This window comes from Astatotilapia calliptera, chromosome 18 (assembly GCF_900246225.1).
Source record: "Astatotilapia calliptera chromosome 18, fAstCal1.2, whole genome shotgun sequence".
In the NCBI taxonomy this organism is placed as follows: domain Eukaryota; kingdom Metazoa; phylum Chordata; class Actinopteri; order Cichliformes; family Cichlidae; genus Astatotilapia; species Astatotilapia calliptera.
Genome location: NC_039319.1, coordinates 4,394,580 through 4,412,388, shown reverse-complemented (window position 1 = coordinate 4,412,388; position 17,809 = coordinate 4,394,580). Strand labels below are relative to the sequence as shown.

The 17,809-nt window shown below is 40.5% G+C and overlaps 1 protein-coding gene across 2 annotated transcripts; it reads right to left on the bottom strand.

Annotated features, from left to right (window-relative positions):
* Positions 1–175: 175 nt before the first annotated feature.
* LOC113010220 (tripartite motif-containing protein 16-like) lies at positions 176–10,721 on the bottom strand. 2 transcript variants are annotated; one of them, XM_026149196.1, is made up of 4 exons: positions 9,952–10,721; positions 9,511–9,597; positions 8,916–9,022; positions 176–2,562 (listed from the first exon to the last, which is right to left on the bottom strand). In XM_026149196.1, the coding sequence occupies exons 1-4, from the start codon at positions 10,190–10,192 to the stop codon at positions 856–858; spliced, it is 2,142 nt and encodes a 713-aa protein (XP_026004981.1). In that variant the 5' UTR covers positions 10,193–10,721; the 3' UTR covers positions 176–855. The 2 variants fall into 2 exon arrangements, with proteins under 2 accessions (XP_026004981.1, XP_026004982.1); XM_026149197.1 differs by lacking the exons at positions 8,916–9,022; positions 9,511–9,597; positions 9,952–10,721 and having other exon boundaries at positions 176–2,804.
* Positions 10,722–17,809: the final 7,088 nt, after the last annotated feature.

Genomic DNA, 17,809 nt, shown 5'->3' with positions numbered 1-17,809 from the left:
ATGTTTGGTGTTCAAGGTCAGGCATCAGTTTGAAAAAAACAAACAAACACACTGAGTTGAACTTGAACTTCCTACTGACAAAAACTAAAATTGGTGCAAAAATAACCAGAAACATATAAGAAGCATCCTGGAGGTGCTGCAGACAAGATAGGACCAATAACATGTCAACAGGAAATCCTTTTTACTAATTTGTTTATTTCTTTTTAGATTTTTACTCTCCATTTTAAGCCATGATGTTTGCTGATACTGTGTTCCTACTGTTTGTTCTCATTAATAGTTCTGTTTTTAACATTCTGTGCTGAAGCTGGAGGAAATGTTTCTACAGTGTCAGATGATACAGCTCCAAACTAAATAAGTGACTAACTAACAATGCTTTAATACACTTTACTATAAATTATGATATAGTGCACTTTCTTAAAATTTCTTATTGCTCTGTAATTAATTGTTTTCTTTATAAATGTACAAATGAGAATAAAATCTGTGTGATAAAGGAAGGTCTGTAGACTTCTCTGTTAAGATCAGTGAAGAGAAACAACAACATACAAATACCTAAGAAAAATATTCAGTAAACATTTAGAAGATAGAGAAGTTTATGTTGTCATGTGGAGAAATTTTTCAAATAAAAATATCCATAAGCATTGATAGTCTCCATGGCTGAACAGACACAGGAAAGAGCTCCACCTATAAAACGTAAAAACATCAAGACAACATGTTGAAGATGTCGAGGTACTGCCCATAATGTTTGACTGACATCTGATTTATGTGCAGCACATAAATACCACAATAATGATGGAGAGAAACTAAAAGGGAACTAAAATACAGATTTAAACTTACAACAATATGAAAGACTTCAGTCTATTTCACTTTAATCAACTCAGCAGTGTCTCCATAACAGTAAAGCCTCAGTCCAGCATAGAGCGGCTGAGTGAATGTGGTCTGGACTCTGTGGAGGAGAGTCATGGTTTCAGAGACGCTGTAGAAGGACAAAATACCTGCTCTGTGATCCAGGTACACTCCTACTCTGGAGGAACGAGGACCTGAGACACGAGTTTTAATGTTGTTGTACCAAAATGTAAAACTGTTGTTGTTACAATTTAATGACCAAGATTTGTCATTATATCCAAATCTACATTCATCTCCTTTTCTGCTGATATTCTTGTATGCGACTGCTACATAAACTCCCCCTCTCCACTCCACCTCCCAGTAACAACGTCCAGTCAGACTCTCTCTACTCAGGACCTGACGCCAGACAGTGAATCTGTCTGGATGATCAGAATAAGACTGTTGTTGTTTCATAAATGTTGCTTTTCTGTTCCCCTCTGATAATAACAGCTGTTTGTTTGCTGTGTTTGGATCCAGTGTGATTTCACATGAATATTTTAAGAATCCAGCTCTGGTCTTTGGCTCTGGTGGATCTGACAGTGAAACATCCACTTCAGTGACTGTCAGTGAGATGTTTGTCCATTCCTCTCTCAGAATGTCCTGTAGTTTATCTCTGACCTCTGACACAGCTGCTGTCACATCCTCAAAGTAGCTCAGAGGACGGATATTGATGCTGGATGAGTCTGTAGACTCACTGAGTGCTGACAGTGAGGGGTAGTTGTGTAGAAACTGGATGTGATCCTCTGTGTGTGAGAGCTGCTTCAGCTCAGCATCTTTCCTCTTCAGCTCAGTGATCTCCTGCTCCAGCTTCTCCTGAAGCTCTTTGACTCGACTCACTTCAGTTTCCTGCTGGGATCTGATCTGCTGCTTCACATCAGAGCTTCTTTTCTGGATGAGATGGATCAGCTCAGTGAAGATCTTCTCACTGTGCTCCACTGTTTGATCAGCAGACTGATTGATGGCCTCCACCTCCTGTTGAAGCAGCTTCACATCTTTCTCTCTGTCCTGGATTCTCTGCTGGATGTTTTGTCGACTCACCTCCAGCTCTCTCTGCCTCTCAGTCCTTTCTGCTGCAGCTGAGACTGTGTCGTGGCCTTTATGTTCATCCACAGGGCAGAGATAACAGATACTCTGCTGATCAGTACGGCAGAACATCTTCATCACCTCATCATGACGAGAGCAGATGTTCTCCTGGAGCTTCTTGGAGGGCTCCACCAGCTTGTGTTTCTTTAATGGAGCCACATCATAATGAGGCTGAAGGTGTTTCTCACAGTAAGATGCCAGACAGAATAAACAGGACTTGAAGGCTTTTATTTTTCTTCCAGTGCAGAAATCACAGGCCACATCTTCAGGTCCAGCATAGCAGTGATCAGCAGGAGCAGCTTGGAGTCCAGTCTTCTTCAGCTGCTCCACTAAAACTGCTAACATGGTGCTTTTCACCAGGACAGGCCTCGCTGTGAAAGTCTGTCTGCACTGAGGGCAGCTGTAGATTTTCTTCTTTTCCTCTTCATCCCAGAAGCTTTCAATACACTTCATGCAGTAGCTGTGTCCACAGGGAAGAGTCACTGGATTCTTCAGTAGATCCAAACAGATCGAACAAGAGAAGGTTTCTCGGTCCAGCTGAACACTTTTCTGCGCCATTTCACCCAACAGTGTCAGTGACTGTGTGAGTTTCACTTCCTCAGAACTGAAACTGCTCTGATCTAAACAACATAGGTTTCTGTAGCGAATGGGATCTGTCAGCTCTTATACGTCACCACATGTTGGTTGCACCCATCTTCAAACTGCAGATCAGAAGGGGAGGGAACAAGGGAACATGTGGACAGAGAGGAGGTGCTGAGTTAGAGAGCAGGAAGAGGGAGGGTTATCAGACACTAATTCAATCCTGGAACATGTGAGCCTGTGAGTTTTTCATTTAAAAATAGCACTGCTCAGCCTTTAAAGTTGTTAAATAAACGTAACATTTAAAAGACAATCTTTTCATGTAAATTAGTTTAAATTATCATTTTAGTCATTACAGGATATCAAATACTGCAGCTGAACTAAGAAATTGTTGTAGAAAAAAGCAATAAAAGGTCGTTCCCCCTCTGTCCCCTCCTGGTCACCTGTGCCTCAATTTTATGAGATGAGATGGATCAGCTCAGTGAAGATCTTCTCACTGTGCTCACTGTTTTATCAGCAGACTGATTTTATTCCACAACCTAGACATCCACATTACTCACACTCTCATAACACATACATATAGGGCCTTGGGATCGGGCATGTTATACGGTGTCCAGAGGACAGTCTTTGTATTCAACCTCACCTCTGGCGCTGGTGCCTATGGAGCGCCAGGACTGCCATAATGAATTAATTAAATACACCATTAAATAATGAATTAAATGTGGCAATAATTAATTAAAATTGGAATTAATTAATTAAATAAATAGTTATGACACATGTAATTAATTAATTATTGACACGTTTAATTAATTATTTATGTATTTCACATTTTAATTAATTATTCCATCCATCCATCCATCCATTCGCTTCCGCTTATCCTTTTCAGGGTCGCGGGGGGCGCTGGAGCCTATCCCAGCTGTCATAGGGCGAGAGGCGGGGTACACCCTGGACAGGTCGCCAGTCTGTCGCAGGGCCAACACACATTTAATTAATTAATTATTGACACATTTAATTAATTATTTAATGATATATTTATTTATTTCATTTTGGCAGTCCTGGCGTCTGGCTCTCATCTTGAAATAATTTTATCTGTCAGCCTCACCCATCAAACTCAGGGGGCGGGGTTAACGCTGATCAAGTCAAAACCATTGCTTAGGCCTGGTGGCCATTGTTTCTAGCACACAACAACCGGCATGTGGAAGCTAACAGAACTGAGCTTTGAAAAACCCTGTTTGTGTGTCACCAAATACCGTTTTAATATTTTTTTAGCCGAGAATGTAGTGGTTTAATCTTCATGTGTCTGGTCGGTTTGTCAAGATACAGCCTCTTTGCAAAAGTGCTTCGATGATTTCGGAGACGTCTGCCCAGTCTCACGGCAAAGCGTGGGATAGACCCGCTCGCCTCGCAAGCAATCCCACCGACAAAGCGCAGGCCCCGGTACACAGCTGTAGTAACCCCCGCTGACTTCTTTTACTGAGGTTATATTTATCGGTGTTTTATTTCCTGATGTTCTTATGTGTCCTACGTGTTTCAGTCGCCAATTCTGAATTATAACTAACATTAAAAACATGTTTAAGGAGGAGAGAGAGCAAATAAATCTGTTTAACATCTGATCTTTGGGTTTTTGTTCAGTAATCAGCGTGACCTGTGTATAAACGCATAAAAGAGATAACGTTGGTGTTTCTGTCATGTAGTAACTGCTGGCTTTAACTGTACAAAGGTTGTTCGACACTATGAAACACATACAGACTTCATGATGTTCGGCTAATATTTTTATTGTGAATATTAATCATGAGGGTAAACGGCCCTGTACACCACGGAGCGAGGTCAGCATATCCACGATATGCAGAGTTTCCCAGCTGACTAACTGCCAACTATTCCAGAGACGTGAAAATATACAGCATAAAGAAAAGTGTAAGAGACCCAGCAGCAGATTAGAATAACAGTTATACATTTAATAAATCACCAAATGAATCCAAGAAACGAGCAAACCTGTTCCGACAATTTGAGTTTGTGTTCCCTCAGCTGCAGACTCGCTGCTGTTTAAATGTTTGAAAAGGAAGATTAGATATAAACAAACGTCAAACGTAGACTCATTCTGCCTTCACATTTGATATGAGGCCACACAGTAAAAAACTGTCAATTTTACACTTAGAGAGTTGATTTTAACTCTGTTTCAGATAACATTTGGTCCCACTCAAAATTAGGGTAAAATTTACTCTATGGCCAGTGTTAACTTTTTAGTGTTAATTCTACTCAGTTTAGTGTCAAAATTAACAACAAAATGTGTAAAAATATTTAACACTGAGGGTTATTCACACTGTTTAGAGTAATATGATTTCACTTTATAGAGTTATTTTTAGTCCAAGTTCACTCTAATGTGTAATAATATTTCATTTTCATTATTTTTTCATATTTATCATATGATGCTATATTTCTAAATGGCTGTGATCTATCCTATATTATGAAAATAACTACAAACATACAGGTTACAGTAACAGCATTTATTAGCATAACAAACTCTTACAAATGACAGTAAGTAATGACAGTTGTCATTCACTCCATACGACAATTGTATGTCAAAAGGCCTGGGATAATGCAGGCTGTCAACATGAAAGACAACTAAATCTTGCTTTGTCCTGGTCAACTCATAAGCATGGAAATGTTCTTGAAAGGCTACTGTACATAATGGCAAAATGAGAAGTACCAGTTTCTCATGTATTATCAGAACTGACTCAATCTGGTAAAACACAGGCATTTCAGACACTACTTTGCCACAAATAACCAAATGCGGGCGGTAAACAATACCATTCTGTTTAGCCCAGTTCACTTTCATAACTTGAACTCTATTGGGCAGTTGCATTGCTATTGCAATTCCAGAACCTCCTTTTACCATATCTAAAGACACCATTTTTCCTGGACCAATGTCTAACCGACTAAAGGTTGTTGAAGATTGCCAAATGTATGCCATATAATTCTGGTGTTTTTTTGGCCAGCGTTTTGGTGATATTTTTGAATGATTTGAGCAGTTTCTTGAAAAAATTGTGCTTACCTTCATAGCGCATGCACCAACTATGAAGTACAGGCCCTATTTTTTGGATGCAGCGAGGATAATGGATAAGAAAATGGTGCTTTGGTAAAAGTTTTTTCTGGGGATACAACATCTTGAACAGTTTGTGGTGTTCCACAATCAAATGTTTTAAATATACACACATACCTTGAGATAACATAGGAGAAAATACAATGTTAACTATCTGTAGTAATAAAAGTAGTAGGCCCCGATGTTGGTCAGTAGAGGTTACCAAATCTCCAAACATGAGGGGAACATTCCTCAGTAAGCACCATGTCTGAATAGCATTCAGTCCCAGATCATTAGACTCTCCACCTAAATTCACAGCTACTGGCCTATTGTTTTTCTCCATGAATCCATAATCAAAACTTTGTATTCTCAAATTCACTTCTCCCAATGTAAGATGTTGTTCTTTTAAATACAAAAACAATAACTTCAGTTTGTACTGGGCCACTCCTTCCAAAACATCATGCATCACATCAACTGAGAACTTCTCAGTTGTGTGAAAATATGTCAGTGAATTCAATAAGCATGAACTCTTTACACCAAAAACATAAGGAAGCAATGGATTATTAGACATTTCCTGACAGTGAGCAGTGTGGTTGTCTTTGGTGCGCAACACTATTTTGGGGGAAATCTTCAGAGAATTCTGTTTGAAAGTCATCTTTATCAGCTAAACAAAACCTGCAACAGTACCTTGCACTGAAAGACTCCACCAGACCAAACAAGCTATGTAAGCCTAAATTATCACCAGTGACCTGTACCACACTACCACGAACATAACCACCGAATAGTGGAATCTCAATACCATTGCTCTCTAACACTTTAATGTCTCGAACAATAGGAACAAGAATTTCACTAAAACCATAACGTTTCAGATCTTGTGCATGAAATAAGGCACAAAGGTGTATGTTGGCCAAAAAAGAATTCCATTTGGGAGAGAAGTTTCTTAAGGTAAAATATACTGCACCCAACTTGTGAATACCTCGCTTGGAACCAAGAGGATTTGCAACCTCAAAGTCATCATAGAACATTTGGATCTGAACTGTGTGCTTTTCTGTTGAAAAAAAGAGGGCGTGTCTTCAATAGAGATCCATCACAAATATCTCTGCGTCTTGAATCACAAGTGTCTGATTTTTTCAACATTTCTCCAACATGCTGACTCTTAAATATTGATTCCAATGTTGATAAAACTGGAACATACATGAATTTATCTTGAACAACTGCCTGATCATATGTTCCAGTCTTTTTATTTCGCCTTGTGTCAAATCTTGAGCCAATTACACATTCAACTGGTTCTACAGTTTCCCACTTGTCTGATAAATATTTTGACCTCTTGTACTCAGAATTAAGAACTGAGAAAGGATTCTCTAACTCATCAAAACATGCTTCAACTTTCTTGCACATTTCTGTTTCTCTTTCATTACTAAATACATGCTTAATGACTGTTTCTTTAGCATGTTGTTGGATATCTTGAACAATCTCTTCCATGGAATTCACTACAGAATTCACTACACTTTGGCCTACACCTGCTGCCTTTAGATCAGAAATAACAGCTGCACAACTATTTACAAGGTCTGCTGAAGATAATTCCGACTCAGCCTCTAAATCAGGGGTGTCAAACTCAAATACACAGTGGGCCAAAATTCAAAACTGGAACAAAGTCGCGGGCTAACATTAATATTTATTGAAAAAAAAAATCTTCCTCTAGATATAAGAATGAATCTTTTTTTATGGACTCAAACAAGTTTTGCTGAAAACCTCAATATGGAACAAGCAAAGCTTAATACTAAACAATATATATATATTAACTGTATAATACCAGTAGGCCAGCTCTAATAGTAATTTGGTATGGCTTCGCGGGCCAAATGTAATCAGGCTGCGGGCCAAATCTGGCCCGCGGGCCAGAGTTTGACACCTATGCTCTAAATGTTCAGGCACCACATCAACATTAGCAGTAGTACTTGTGTCCGTAACACTTTGAACTGCAAATTAGACTAACAATGTTCACTACCCACAGCTTTTGCCTCATAGTTTATATGGCATGGCCTTTTAGGTTGTCTTCCTTCAGTGGTTGCTGCTTCTTCAGGAGGTTCACACATTGTGAAGTTTAGAATGATTGTATCATCCGATGGAGAAGATGATGATGACAGAGATACACCTGTGCATTAAGGAACATGACCAAAGCAGAAGCATTAAATTTAACTGTTAATGCTTCAATCTCAACCTTTAAATTTCATATAAACATATACGTATGTGAGTGATTACCAAGTTCTTCATTGCTCAGCATGACTCGGAAGGTTACAGGTGACCCCTTCACTATTTCTTCAAACACCTCTGCGTCTACTTCTGTGTCAGACTGGTCAAACACCTTCATATCTAGCTGTCTGCCTTCTGGTATGTTAAATTTTAGGCACACTGAAGTAAGGTAAGAGAAAAGAAATGTTACAGAAATTGTTAAAAAAAAAAAAAGGCCATGCATTTTCTTATCAAATGGTAGAGTAAGGCTATGTCTTCACAAAATATTGATGAGATGAAGCTTAAGAATATAGGTAATTCTCATTCATTGTTGAAGTAGAAACAATTATCAACTTAGGTAGTTGACTTAGAATATAATTAAGCTTGTTTATTGACCAGGTAAACGTTGTTATCTTGTTTTATCCTGATATTCTAACCTTCTTTCATGAAAGCATCAAATGTCAGGGCCCTATTTCAGGAAGCCGGTTTAGAAAACTCAGAGTGAAAAACGATACTCAGGGTTGAGTAACCCCGAACTGTCCAACTCGGAATATTCGGTTTCAGAAAGGCTGATAACAATCAGTTCAATCAACGCGGAGTTGCTTTAACCCCAAGTCAAGCGCGCGCACGAGGATACATAAAGCCCTGATTAGTAGAGCACAGATTAAGCGAGTCACCATGGAGACGGAGGGAAAGAAGGCGCGGTCAATGTATTTTACAGCGCTTGAGGCCGAAATTCTGATGGCAGCATATGCCGATAACATGCAAATTTTGCGGAAAAAAAGTAACACAGCCTCAGCTGCAAAACAAAGGGAGCATGCATGGCAAAACATAGCCGACAGAGTCAATGCGTGAGTGTTACTTTAAACATTTAGACTTTCTTCTTTTCCTCTTCATCCCAGAAGCTTTTAATACACTTCATGCAGTAGCTGTGTCCACAGGGAATAGTCACCGGATCCTTCAGTAGATCCAAACAGATCGAACAAGAGAAGGTTTCTCGGTCCAGCTGAACTCCTTTCTGCGCCATTTCTCCTCTCAGTGTCAGTGACTGTGTGAGTTTCACTTCCTTAATATAGAAACTGGTCTGATCTGAACAACAAGTGTTGCTGCTGTGAATGGGGCCTGCCAGCTCTAACACATGTTGGTTACACCCATCTTCATAATGTAGATCTAAAGGGGAGGGGACACAGAACGATATGGACAGACAGGAGGTGCTGAGCTAGAGAGCAGGAAGAAGAGGAAGGGTTTTCATGCTGTGATTCATTCCAGAAAGCAGGAAGAGGCTCTGTGTTTAATTGTTTTTTTGTTTAAACCTTTAACTAAATAATATAAATGTCAATAACTGGATGCCTCTCTATTCTTTTTGTTAATCTGCTAAATGAATAGTTTGTTTCTTTTAACAATTCAAATAGCAGAAATGAACAGCTGACAGCTTGTCAGACTCAGACTGTAAACCATAGAGACAGTTTATATATACATTTAGTCAGGGCAGTGCAGAGATGTTTAAAGGGGCGGGTGCTCACAGTTAAAAAGGGCACATAGAAGCAGGCTGAAGAACAACAACCCACATTCATCAAGAATCTAATATGGAATCACATCACACTACATCACTGTCATCAGGTGGGCACAATGCAAAGCAAACGTAGCCCATTTTTTACCTGATGGGGTACAATGTTGCTGTTTGGGGGGTTGCTTCTGCTCTTGCTGCTGATAGTGCTGGAGGGCAGGGCTGTGTTGATCTGAGACTGTAGAGATTAAACAGTCCACAGGAGAGAGGGTAGCTGATTAAACAAGTGTTATGAGATAATAATAAAACGCAAAGATTGGTCACGGCGCTTGGAACCATAAGGCAACAAAACTGGGAAATAAACTAAGCTCTGCCTGTGAATCACTCTTTGCCTCTCTTCTTCCTTCCATCTCCTCATCTCATCTATCACATTCCACTTGCTGTCCATCTGAGAACGAGGCACAGTTTGCTATTGAATTCATCTATTATTTAATTATACATTTTAACAACTCTTGCACCTAATCCCCTTAGGCAGAGCAATGAAATGCACAGCTTTGGAGAACCGATCGATGATGGTCAGAATAACTGTTACCTGAGGATGGTGGGAGACCAGTGATGAAGTCCAGTGCGATATGAGACCAGGGGCATCTAGGAACGGGCAACGGAGGCCAGCAGGAGGTGAAACCTAAACTGGAAAAAACTAACACAACACAGAACTGAAACCTAAAATGGAGATGCAGGGAGACGACACAGAATGATGCAGGAAAAAACACAGATGAACCGGCGAGGAGCACACGAGGACACATAGTATAAATACACACAGGGGGAGACATGGAATGGCAAAGACACAGCTGAACCTAATTGACTACACGAGACAGGGGAAATGTGAACACTAGGTTTAGTTTAAACTAAACTTTAGGAACAAAAAAGTAAGAATCAACAGAATTAAACAAAGAACCAACAGCACAGGAAAGTTTAATCTTCATGAAAAACACATGCAGTGACTTCAACGTCCACAATAACACAATGTGTTTGGGCTTATGTGTGTCAGTTTCCAGCTTTAATCTTATGTAACAAGACCTCTTTATAGGTCAATAGAGGAATGAAGTCATTGTTGAACTACAGCTTGTGTGTGTGTCACCTCCACAACCTACAACAATAAAATATGATCTTTGAGTAGTGATATGGGAGTAAAATATACCATACTGATGTGAATAGGAGGTCATCTTTTCCCTCGGCTGTTAGGGTACCTGGGCCGTTGACCCAGTGTTTTGTGTTTGGTTTTTTGAGTCTTGTTTAATCATTATTCTGTTCTCTGTGTATCTTATGTTTCCTAGTTATCAGAATCAGAATACTTTATTAATCCTGAAGGATTAATAAAGTATTCTGATTTACTTTATTAAATCAGAATTCAAGGGCTTACGCTCTTGAATTTATTCAGTATTTGTTGTTTAGGTTGTCTTGGTTAGTATTTGGTCCCGTTCATGTCTTTGTCTCGTGTCTTCTCTCGTCCCTTGCTCTCTGTCCTTTTTGCTCTGCTGCAAAAAGAAGCAGAGAAAACTGGAGCTTCTGGTCTTGGCCAGATCTCTTTTGAAAAAGACATTTTAAAGTCAATGAGACTTTTTACCAGATAAATAAATAAAGAATATAAAAGTCTTCTACTTTATGATGGAAATGTTCTTTCTGGCTCAAAATGACATCATTTATCTGAATCTGTAGAAGAAGAAACAATCTCGGAAAGTCACTTTACTCTGTGTCTCACTGGATGTTCAACGTTTTTAACAAAAGAGAAAAAGAGAAGCATTCTTTGATTTTAGTCTGTTAGCCCACAAGCTGAGTTTTTATCAGAGTCCTGCATGAGTCAGTGTTATTTCACTGACACCATCACAGTTTTACACACCTGTTCTGTATGACTTTGTCTCAGGTTTGCGGTGATATCCAGCACTCTGAGCTGATGGCAGATCTGGTCAGTCCACAGTAGCTTCAACCACTAAATTATCTCTAACACATCACCAAACCAAAGTCTTCCTGCTAAGAGTAAATCAAATGTGAAAAGCGAGCCTAGAATGTCATCATTTCTGCTCTCCTCTTTCTTCTTCTTCTACTTCTGGACCGCACACATCATTTTTTTTTTTTTTTTGCCTGTCCTGTTTGGCTCCTTTGCCATCAGAATTGTTGTCTAAAGGCAAAGAAAGATGCCCAATGGATTTACTTTACCAAATTGACCATCCCAGCCTTGCCGTAATGGTCCATTTGATTCACCTTTTATTGTTTATTTTATTTTCACTTGCTGAATACGGGACAGACTTGACTGGGGGAAAGAAGGGGAGAAAGAAAGAGGGAAAGAGAAACAGCTGAGAAGAGGGACGGGGGAGAGGGGCAAAAAACAAAAACCAACAGAATGGGCAGGAAAAAAAATCCATATATCAATCACCTGGATCACCTGTTGAGAAAGAAAAAAGAGAACAAGTAGAAGAAAACAAGAGTAATAGAATAAACAACATCACAATGATATATGGGAATATGACAGTAAATACTAAATATTAAACATTATTGTGCAGCACATAAGATCAACAGAACACAGTGTGCTTTGAGGTAGGAGCCAAAAAGGGTGTAGTTTGTGGGTGTGATCACCCGTGTGTACACCTGTGAGCATGGACGCGCTTGTTTTTAAAAGGTTCCTTCATGTAATGATCTGCTAGAGGGTGTGGGGGGGCCACAGCCCCGTCCTCCAGGGCATGAAGCAGGTATGGAGGAGATCAAAACTCCAGACATCCAGAGGCCCCCAGAACACAAGAGACCAAGGAAGACCCACAGAGGGGCAGCCGCGCCACTGTCCCAGTAAGAGCTGAGGAGAGTCCCAGATGAGGGTTCACTCAGCAGCCGCGGAGCAGAAGCCAGGGGGGGTTGCAGTGACGTGCCCGTGAGCTCCGCCGGCAGCCAGCCGTGCCTGAGTGACCGAGCCCCAGGCCGAGAGGTCGGGGGCACCCCACCTCCGAAGTGTCCCGAGCGAGCCCCAGGCTCCAGGTCCCGATAAGCGGCCGCCAAGGAGTGAGCCGGCGTGTACCTGGACGCCCATCCCCAGACACAAAGAACCACCAACGCACCGATGTCTGAGGGAGTCCGCCACTGGCAAGGGAAGTGGTGGTGGGGGGGGGGGAGAGATAGGCCTCCAAACCTTGGAGGGCCTGAGATGTCCCCAGAGAGGTGGCGTCTGATACCCAGCCTGACATATAGACACAGACATACAGGCACACACAGATACAAACATCCATTCCCACCCTCATGCTCTCATATGCACTTACTCCACACTCAACCAACGTGGAGACAGACATAAAGAGACGCTGTACACACAATCACACTCCCCAAGCGTACTCTACGAACCGGGTCTAGGTACCCTTGCCCCTGGAGGGGGGGGGACAGCAAGTAACGTAATATTGGTCAAGTGATCAGTTTGATATCAATCTTTCGTGATGCACCGTCATATTTACATTATTTGTACGGTACGAATGATTTGCTTTGGTACCTGCTCAAACTTAAGCTCTCCTTAGTATGGCTGGCTCCGTTTCTCCAACAGTGCACTCACAGGCAGCAGCTGCCCCGCCCCCTCGCTCAGTCGCTTAGTGCCTGAGCTCGGATCATACCAATATCAGGGGGGGATTCACGCACAGTCGTAAATTCCCACAGTGTGCACTATGTGCTTCGAATATTGTGTGTACTTTTTGTTTTATACAGTTGTCAGCCAGGCATCTAACTATGAAAAAATTACACTCCAAAAGACCCCGGGCTTCTGACAAAACAACCCGGGCTTAAGCCCAGTAAGCCTCCCCCATGCTCCGCCCCTGCTTGAACATCCGATGACCTGTATAGTGCACTCTATGTAATATTTTGTATTGAATTAATTGAAGACTGGGATTTCTGATTAGATGAAAGGTTTGTAAGCAAGTCTGAGACCAGAAGTTTTGGTCTAAGTTAGCTGATAAATCCGCTTCCCATTTTGCAATAGGAAGTGATATTGATTCATCTGTTTTAGAAAGCATTCTGTATATTTTGGAAAGTAATTTGGGGGTTTTAAGAGTAAGAAATTGAACCACACTTGGTGGTGTTTGTAGTTCAACTTGACCCGGTTTAAATTTCTTTTTTACTATGGATTTAATTTGTTGATATTCTAAAAATCTTTTCTTGTTGATCCCATATTGTGTAACTAGTCCGTCAAATGAAATAAATTCTGTTCCTTCTAGTATATGTTCTAAATATTTGATTCCTTTACCACTCCAATCTGAAAAGTTTATCATATTATTGTTTTGTAATATGTCAGGGTTGTTCCAGATAGGTGTACGTTTGCATGGGATTAATGAAGACTCCGTGAATTTTAGAAACTCCCACCATGCTGTCAGAGAAGAGCTGATGTTGACGCTTTTAAAGCATTCATGTCGTTGGATGTTTGAGCTGATAAATGGTAGATCTGAAATCTCTAGATTATTGCAAAGTGCTTGTTCTACATCTAGCCAAGGTTCATCTAAGACGGTATGTTTTAGCCATCCTGAGATAAACTGAAGCCTGTTGGCTAAGAAGTAGTGCTGAAAGTTAGGTAGTTCTAATCCTCCTTTATCCTTGGTCTTTTGTAGTGTTTTTAAGCTTATACGTGGGGGTTTATTTTTCCAAAGCAATTTGGACATACATGAATCTAGAGATCTGAACCAATCTTGTGGCGGTTTAGTTGGGATCATTGAGAATAAATAATTTTTTTTTGGTAAGACCATCATTTTTATAGCGGCAACCCTTCCCATGAGTGATATGGGTAGACATTTCCACCTAGCCAGATCACCTTCTACCTTCTTTAAAAGTGGGATATGGTTTAGTTAGATCTGCAAGCTTGGGAGAAACATTAATACCTAAATATTTTATATTTCCCGATTGCAGTGGTGTTGAAGAGGAATTATGGAGGGAGCAATTAATCGGTAGGACTGTAGATTTTGACCATTTAATTGAGTAATCTGATATTCTTGCAAAAGAGTTTATCAATTCAATCACCACAGAGATATTGGTTTGTGAATTTTGGAGAAAGAGTAACACATCATCCGCATAAAGGCTGATTTTATGTTCCATGTTCTTGCATTTTATGCCCTTAATTACTGAATTCTGTCTAATTGCTGCTGCTAGTGGTTCAATAAAAATTGCAAACAGTGAAGGGGAGAGTGGGCATCCCTGCCTGGTGCCCCTCAAGAGACAGAAGCTGGAGGATGTCTGGTCATTTGTTCTGACACAAGCTGTTGGGGAATTATCTAATATTTTTAACCAGTTTATGAAAGAGGATCCAAAACCAAATTTGTGTAAAGTTGCAAATAGAAATTTCCAGTTAACTCTGTCAAATGCTTTTTCTGCGTCTAAAGAGAATATTGTAGTTTCTAGGTTTTTACTGTATGAGTAGTCCATCAAATTAAGTAATCTACGTGTATTTGTTGATGAGTGCCTACCTTTTATGAAACCAGTTTGGTCAGGATGAATTAAGAGGGGGGTTATTTTCTCCAGTCTTTTTGAGAGAGCTTTGCAGATTATTTTAAGGTCTACATTTATAAGGGATATTGGACGATAGCTTGAGGGATATACAGGGTCTTTGCCTGGTTTTAGCAGGAGATTAATGTTTGCAGAATTCATATTTGATGGAAGTCTGCCCTTTTCTTTGATTTCCAACAACGTTCTGTAGAAAACTGGTGCTAGAATCGACCAGAATTCTTTGTAGAATTCTGCAGGAAAGCCGTCTGGACCTGGAGCCTTATTATTGGGCATACTTATCAGGGCTTCCTGGAGTTCACCTGGTGTCAGTGGTGAATCCAGTGCCATTGCTTGAGTGTCTAATAATTTTGGAAGAGTTATGTTGTCCAACAACTGATCAATTTCTTTTTTAGATGGGTTTATTTGTGGTGAATACAACGTGTTATAGAAATCCCTGAAAATGTTGTTTATTTGTCTCGGGTCATATATTGTGTTCCCAGATGAATCTTGAACAGCACATATAGTTGTTTTTTCTTTATTTATTTTTAGCTGGTTTGCTAGAAATTGACCGGATTTATTACCATGTTCATAATTTTGTAAGCGTAGTCTTTGTACTAAGAATTTTGTTTTTTTTATCAATTATCTCATTTAATTCTAGTTTTGTTTTGCGTATTTTGTTCAATGTTTCCTGATCTTGGTGGGACGCGTAGGCTTCTTCTAGTGATTTGATGTTTTTTTCTAATTCCTGAATATTTTTGTTTTCTTTTTATGTGATGAGAAAGAAATTATTTTACCTCTCATCACAGCTTTCCCTGCTTCCCATAGAACAGAAGCTGATGTTTCGGGAGTTTCATTATAGTCTAAATATGAAGTCCACTCTTTTTTAAAATATTTAATAAAGTCTTCATCTTTAAGTAGTGATGTATTAAATCTCCAGTTTTTACTTGGCGTAGTATTATTCTTGTGCATTAGTTTTAAAGATACAGGAGCATGATCGCTGACAGCTATAGGGTGAATCTCAGTGTCTGAAATGTCACTCAGCAGTGAGCTGCTGACCAAAAAATAATCCAGATGAGAGTAGGAGTGATGGACATGTGAGAAAAAAGTATATTCCTTACTGGTGGGGTGAAGGGAGTGCCATGCATCGCAAAGACCAAAGTCGCTCATATACTGTTTGATTATATTTGTGGACTGCCAGTTACGCTGAGTTCCTGCTGTATTGAGCCTATCCATTTCTTCATTTAGTCCAAGGTTGAGGTCGCCTCCAAGAACAAGTGTGCCATCTAAGTGTTCAGAGAGTGCACTGAAAAAAACGTGAAAGAATGAGGGATCATCAACATTTGGACCATATACACTTGCAATACATAGCTTTTTATCAAGTATAGATAGTTTAATGATTAAGAATCTGCCCTCTGGATCTATAACTGTATCGAGTACTGTGAAATTAATATTTTTATGTATTAAAATTGCTACTCCCCTTTGTCTAGAATTATAATAAGCTGAGAACATATTAGGAAACTCAGGTGTTTTAAGTTCGTTCGAACCTCTAAGAGGTCTGTGGGTCTCTTGTAAAAGGACAACATCTGCCTGTAGTTTTTTGAGTTGGTTAAATATTTTTAACCTCTTTTCTCTGGAGCCAGCTCCATTTATATTCCATGTAATGAACCTCAGTGTACCCATAGATGTTTGTGTATAGGGATGTATGCTGTGTGCGTCGCTTAGACAGGTGGAGAGAATATGTCACTTGTTCATAAATAAAAAGAAGGAGAGAGAGAAAAAATGTGTGGCGAGATGCTCCCTGAGTCTGACTATGTGTTTGCATAGTTACTAATATGAGTAGGCTTGGCTTAAGTGTGTGTATCCTAAACGACTGTGTGCGCTGTCTGACTGAAGTAAATGTGCTGCCGTTGAGCGCATGGTGTGTATGTGTCGAAATAAAGGGTGTTGTTTGTGGATGAGTGTCGAAGCAGGTGATCGAGGCAGTGAAAGGAATAAAGAAAGAAACCAAGGACAGGGGTGAGCAGCATAAAAGCAAGAGGGGGAAAAGAGAGAGAGAAAAAAAACGAGAAGAAAAAAACAAAACGTAAACATTCCAATTAAATCACTGACGGAGAGTGACGGTGTTAATTCTGCTATGAAAGCACACTTTAAGATGCGATTTGATACTAGTAAGTTAAACAGATGTTAATGCAAGTTAGTGTGAGTGGATAGGGAAATGGTGTAGCTGATTCTTATCTGGTGTGAGGTTAATACAGCCACGGAGTGATGTTGGGGTCGCGGTGGAGCTGTCCGTCCACGTACAGCCGGTCCACAGCGATGACAGCGCGGGAGCCCTTCTGGATGAAGCCGCGTCGGATTGGGAAGAGGACCCTGCGTCGTTCCAAGATCTCTTTGGGGAACTGGTCGTTCACGCTGAAGTCCGTTCCTTTTAATTCCCTGCCGCGGCTTTTCACCTGTTGTTTTTGTTTGAAGTGGCCGAATTTGGCCACGATAGGACGTGGTCTCCCGGCCGTAGCCCGAATGGGGCCGAGGCGATGTACCCGATCGAAGACGATGTTCTTCACAGTGTCCTCCGGCAGCTTCAGGTGGATTTTGATGAAGCTTTTTACCGTGGTCTCCGCGTCCTCTCCAGCGGCTTCTGGAATACCAGAAAATACCAGATTATCACGCATGCTACGAGCTTGTAGATCAATAACTGTTTCTTTTATTTTTTTATTTTCTCTATTGAGCTGGGTAACATTTTCTGTGAGACATTTCACCGACTCCCTTAGCGTGGCATTTTCAGCAGCAAGCGTTTCCACCTGCTGCTGGCTGTACTCCAGGGATTCTCACAAGCATTTAAATTCTCGGTGAAGAATCTCCACCAAGGACAGCCTTGCGTCGAAACTGGACAATCGCTTGTCGATTGACTCCAGTATGTCGGCAATATCTTTGCCGGCTGGCGATGTTGAGCC

What these genes read in the sequence shown, in the direction of transcription:
- LOC113010220 (XM_026149196.1), bottom strand. Translation starts at nt 10,192, where the DNA reads ATGTCTCCCCCTGTGTGTATTTATACTATGTGTCCTCGTGTGCTCCTC. An exon ending in GCAACATTGTACCCCATCAG is followed by an intron (nt 9,023 to 9,510) that starts GTAAAAAATGGG and finishes CCTCCCCTTTAG; the next exon opens with ATCTACATTATGAAGATGGG. An exon ending in CCAGTTTCTATATTAAGGAA is followed by an intron (nt 2,563 to 8,915) that starts GTGAAACTCACA and finishes TTCAGTTCTGAG; the next exon opens with GAAGTGAAACTCACACAGTC.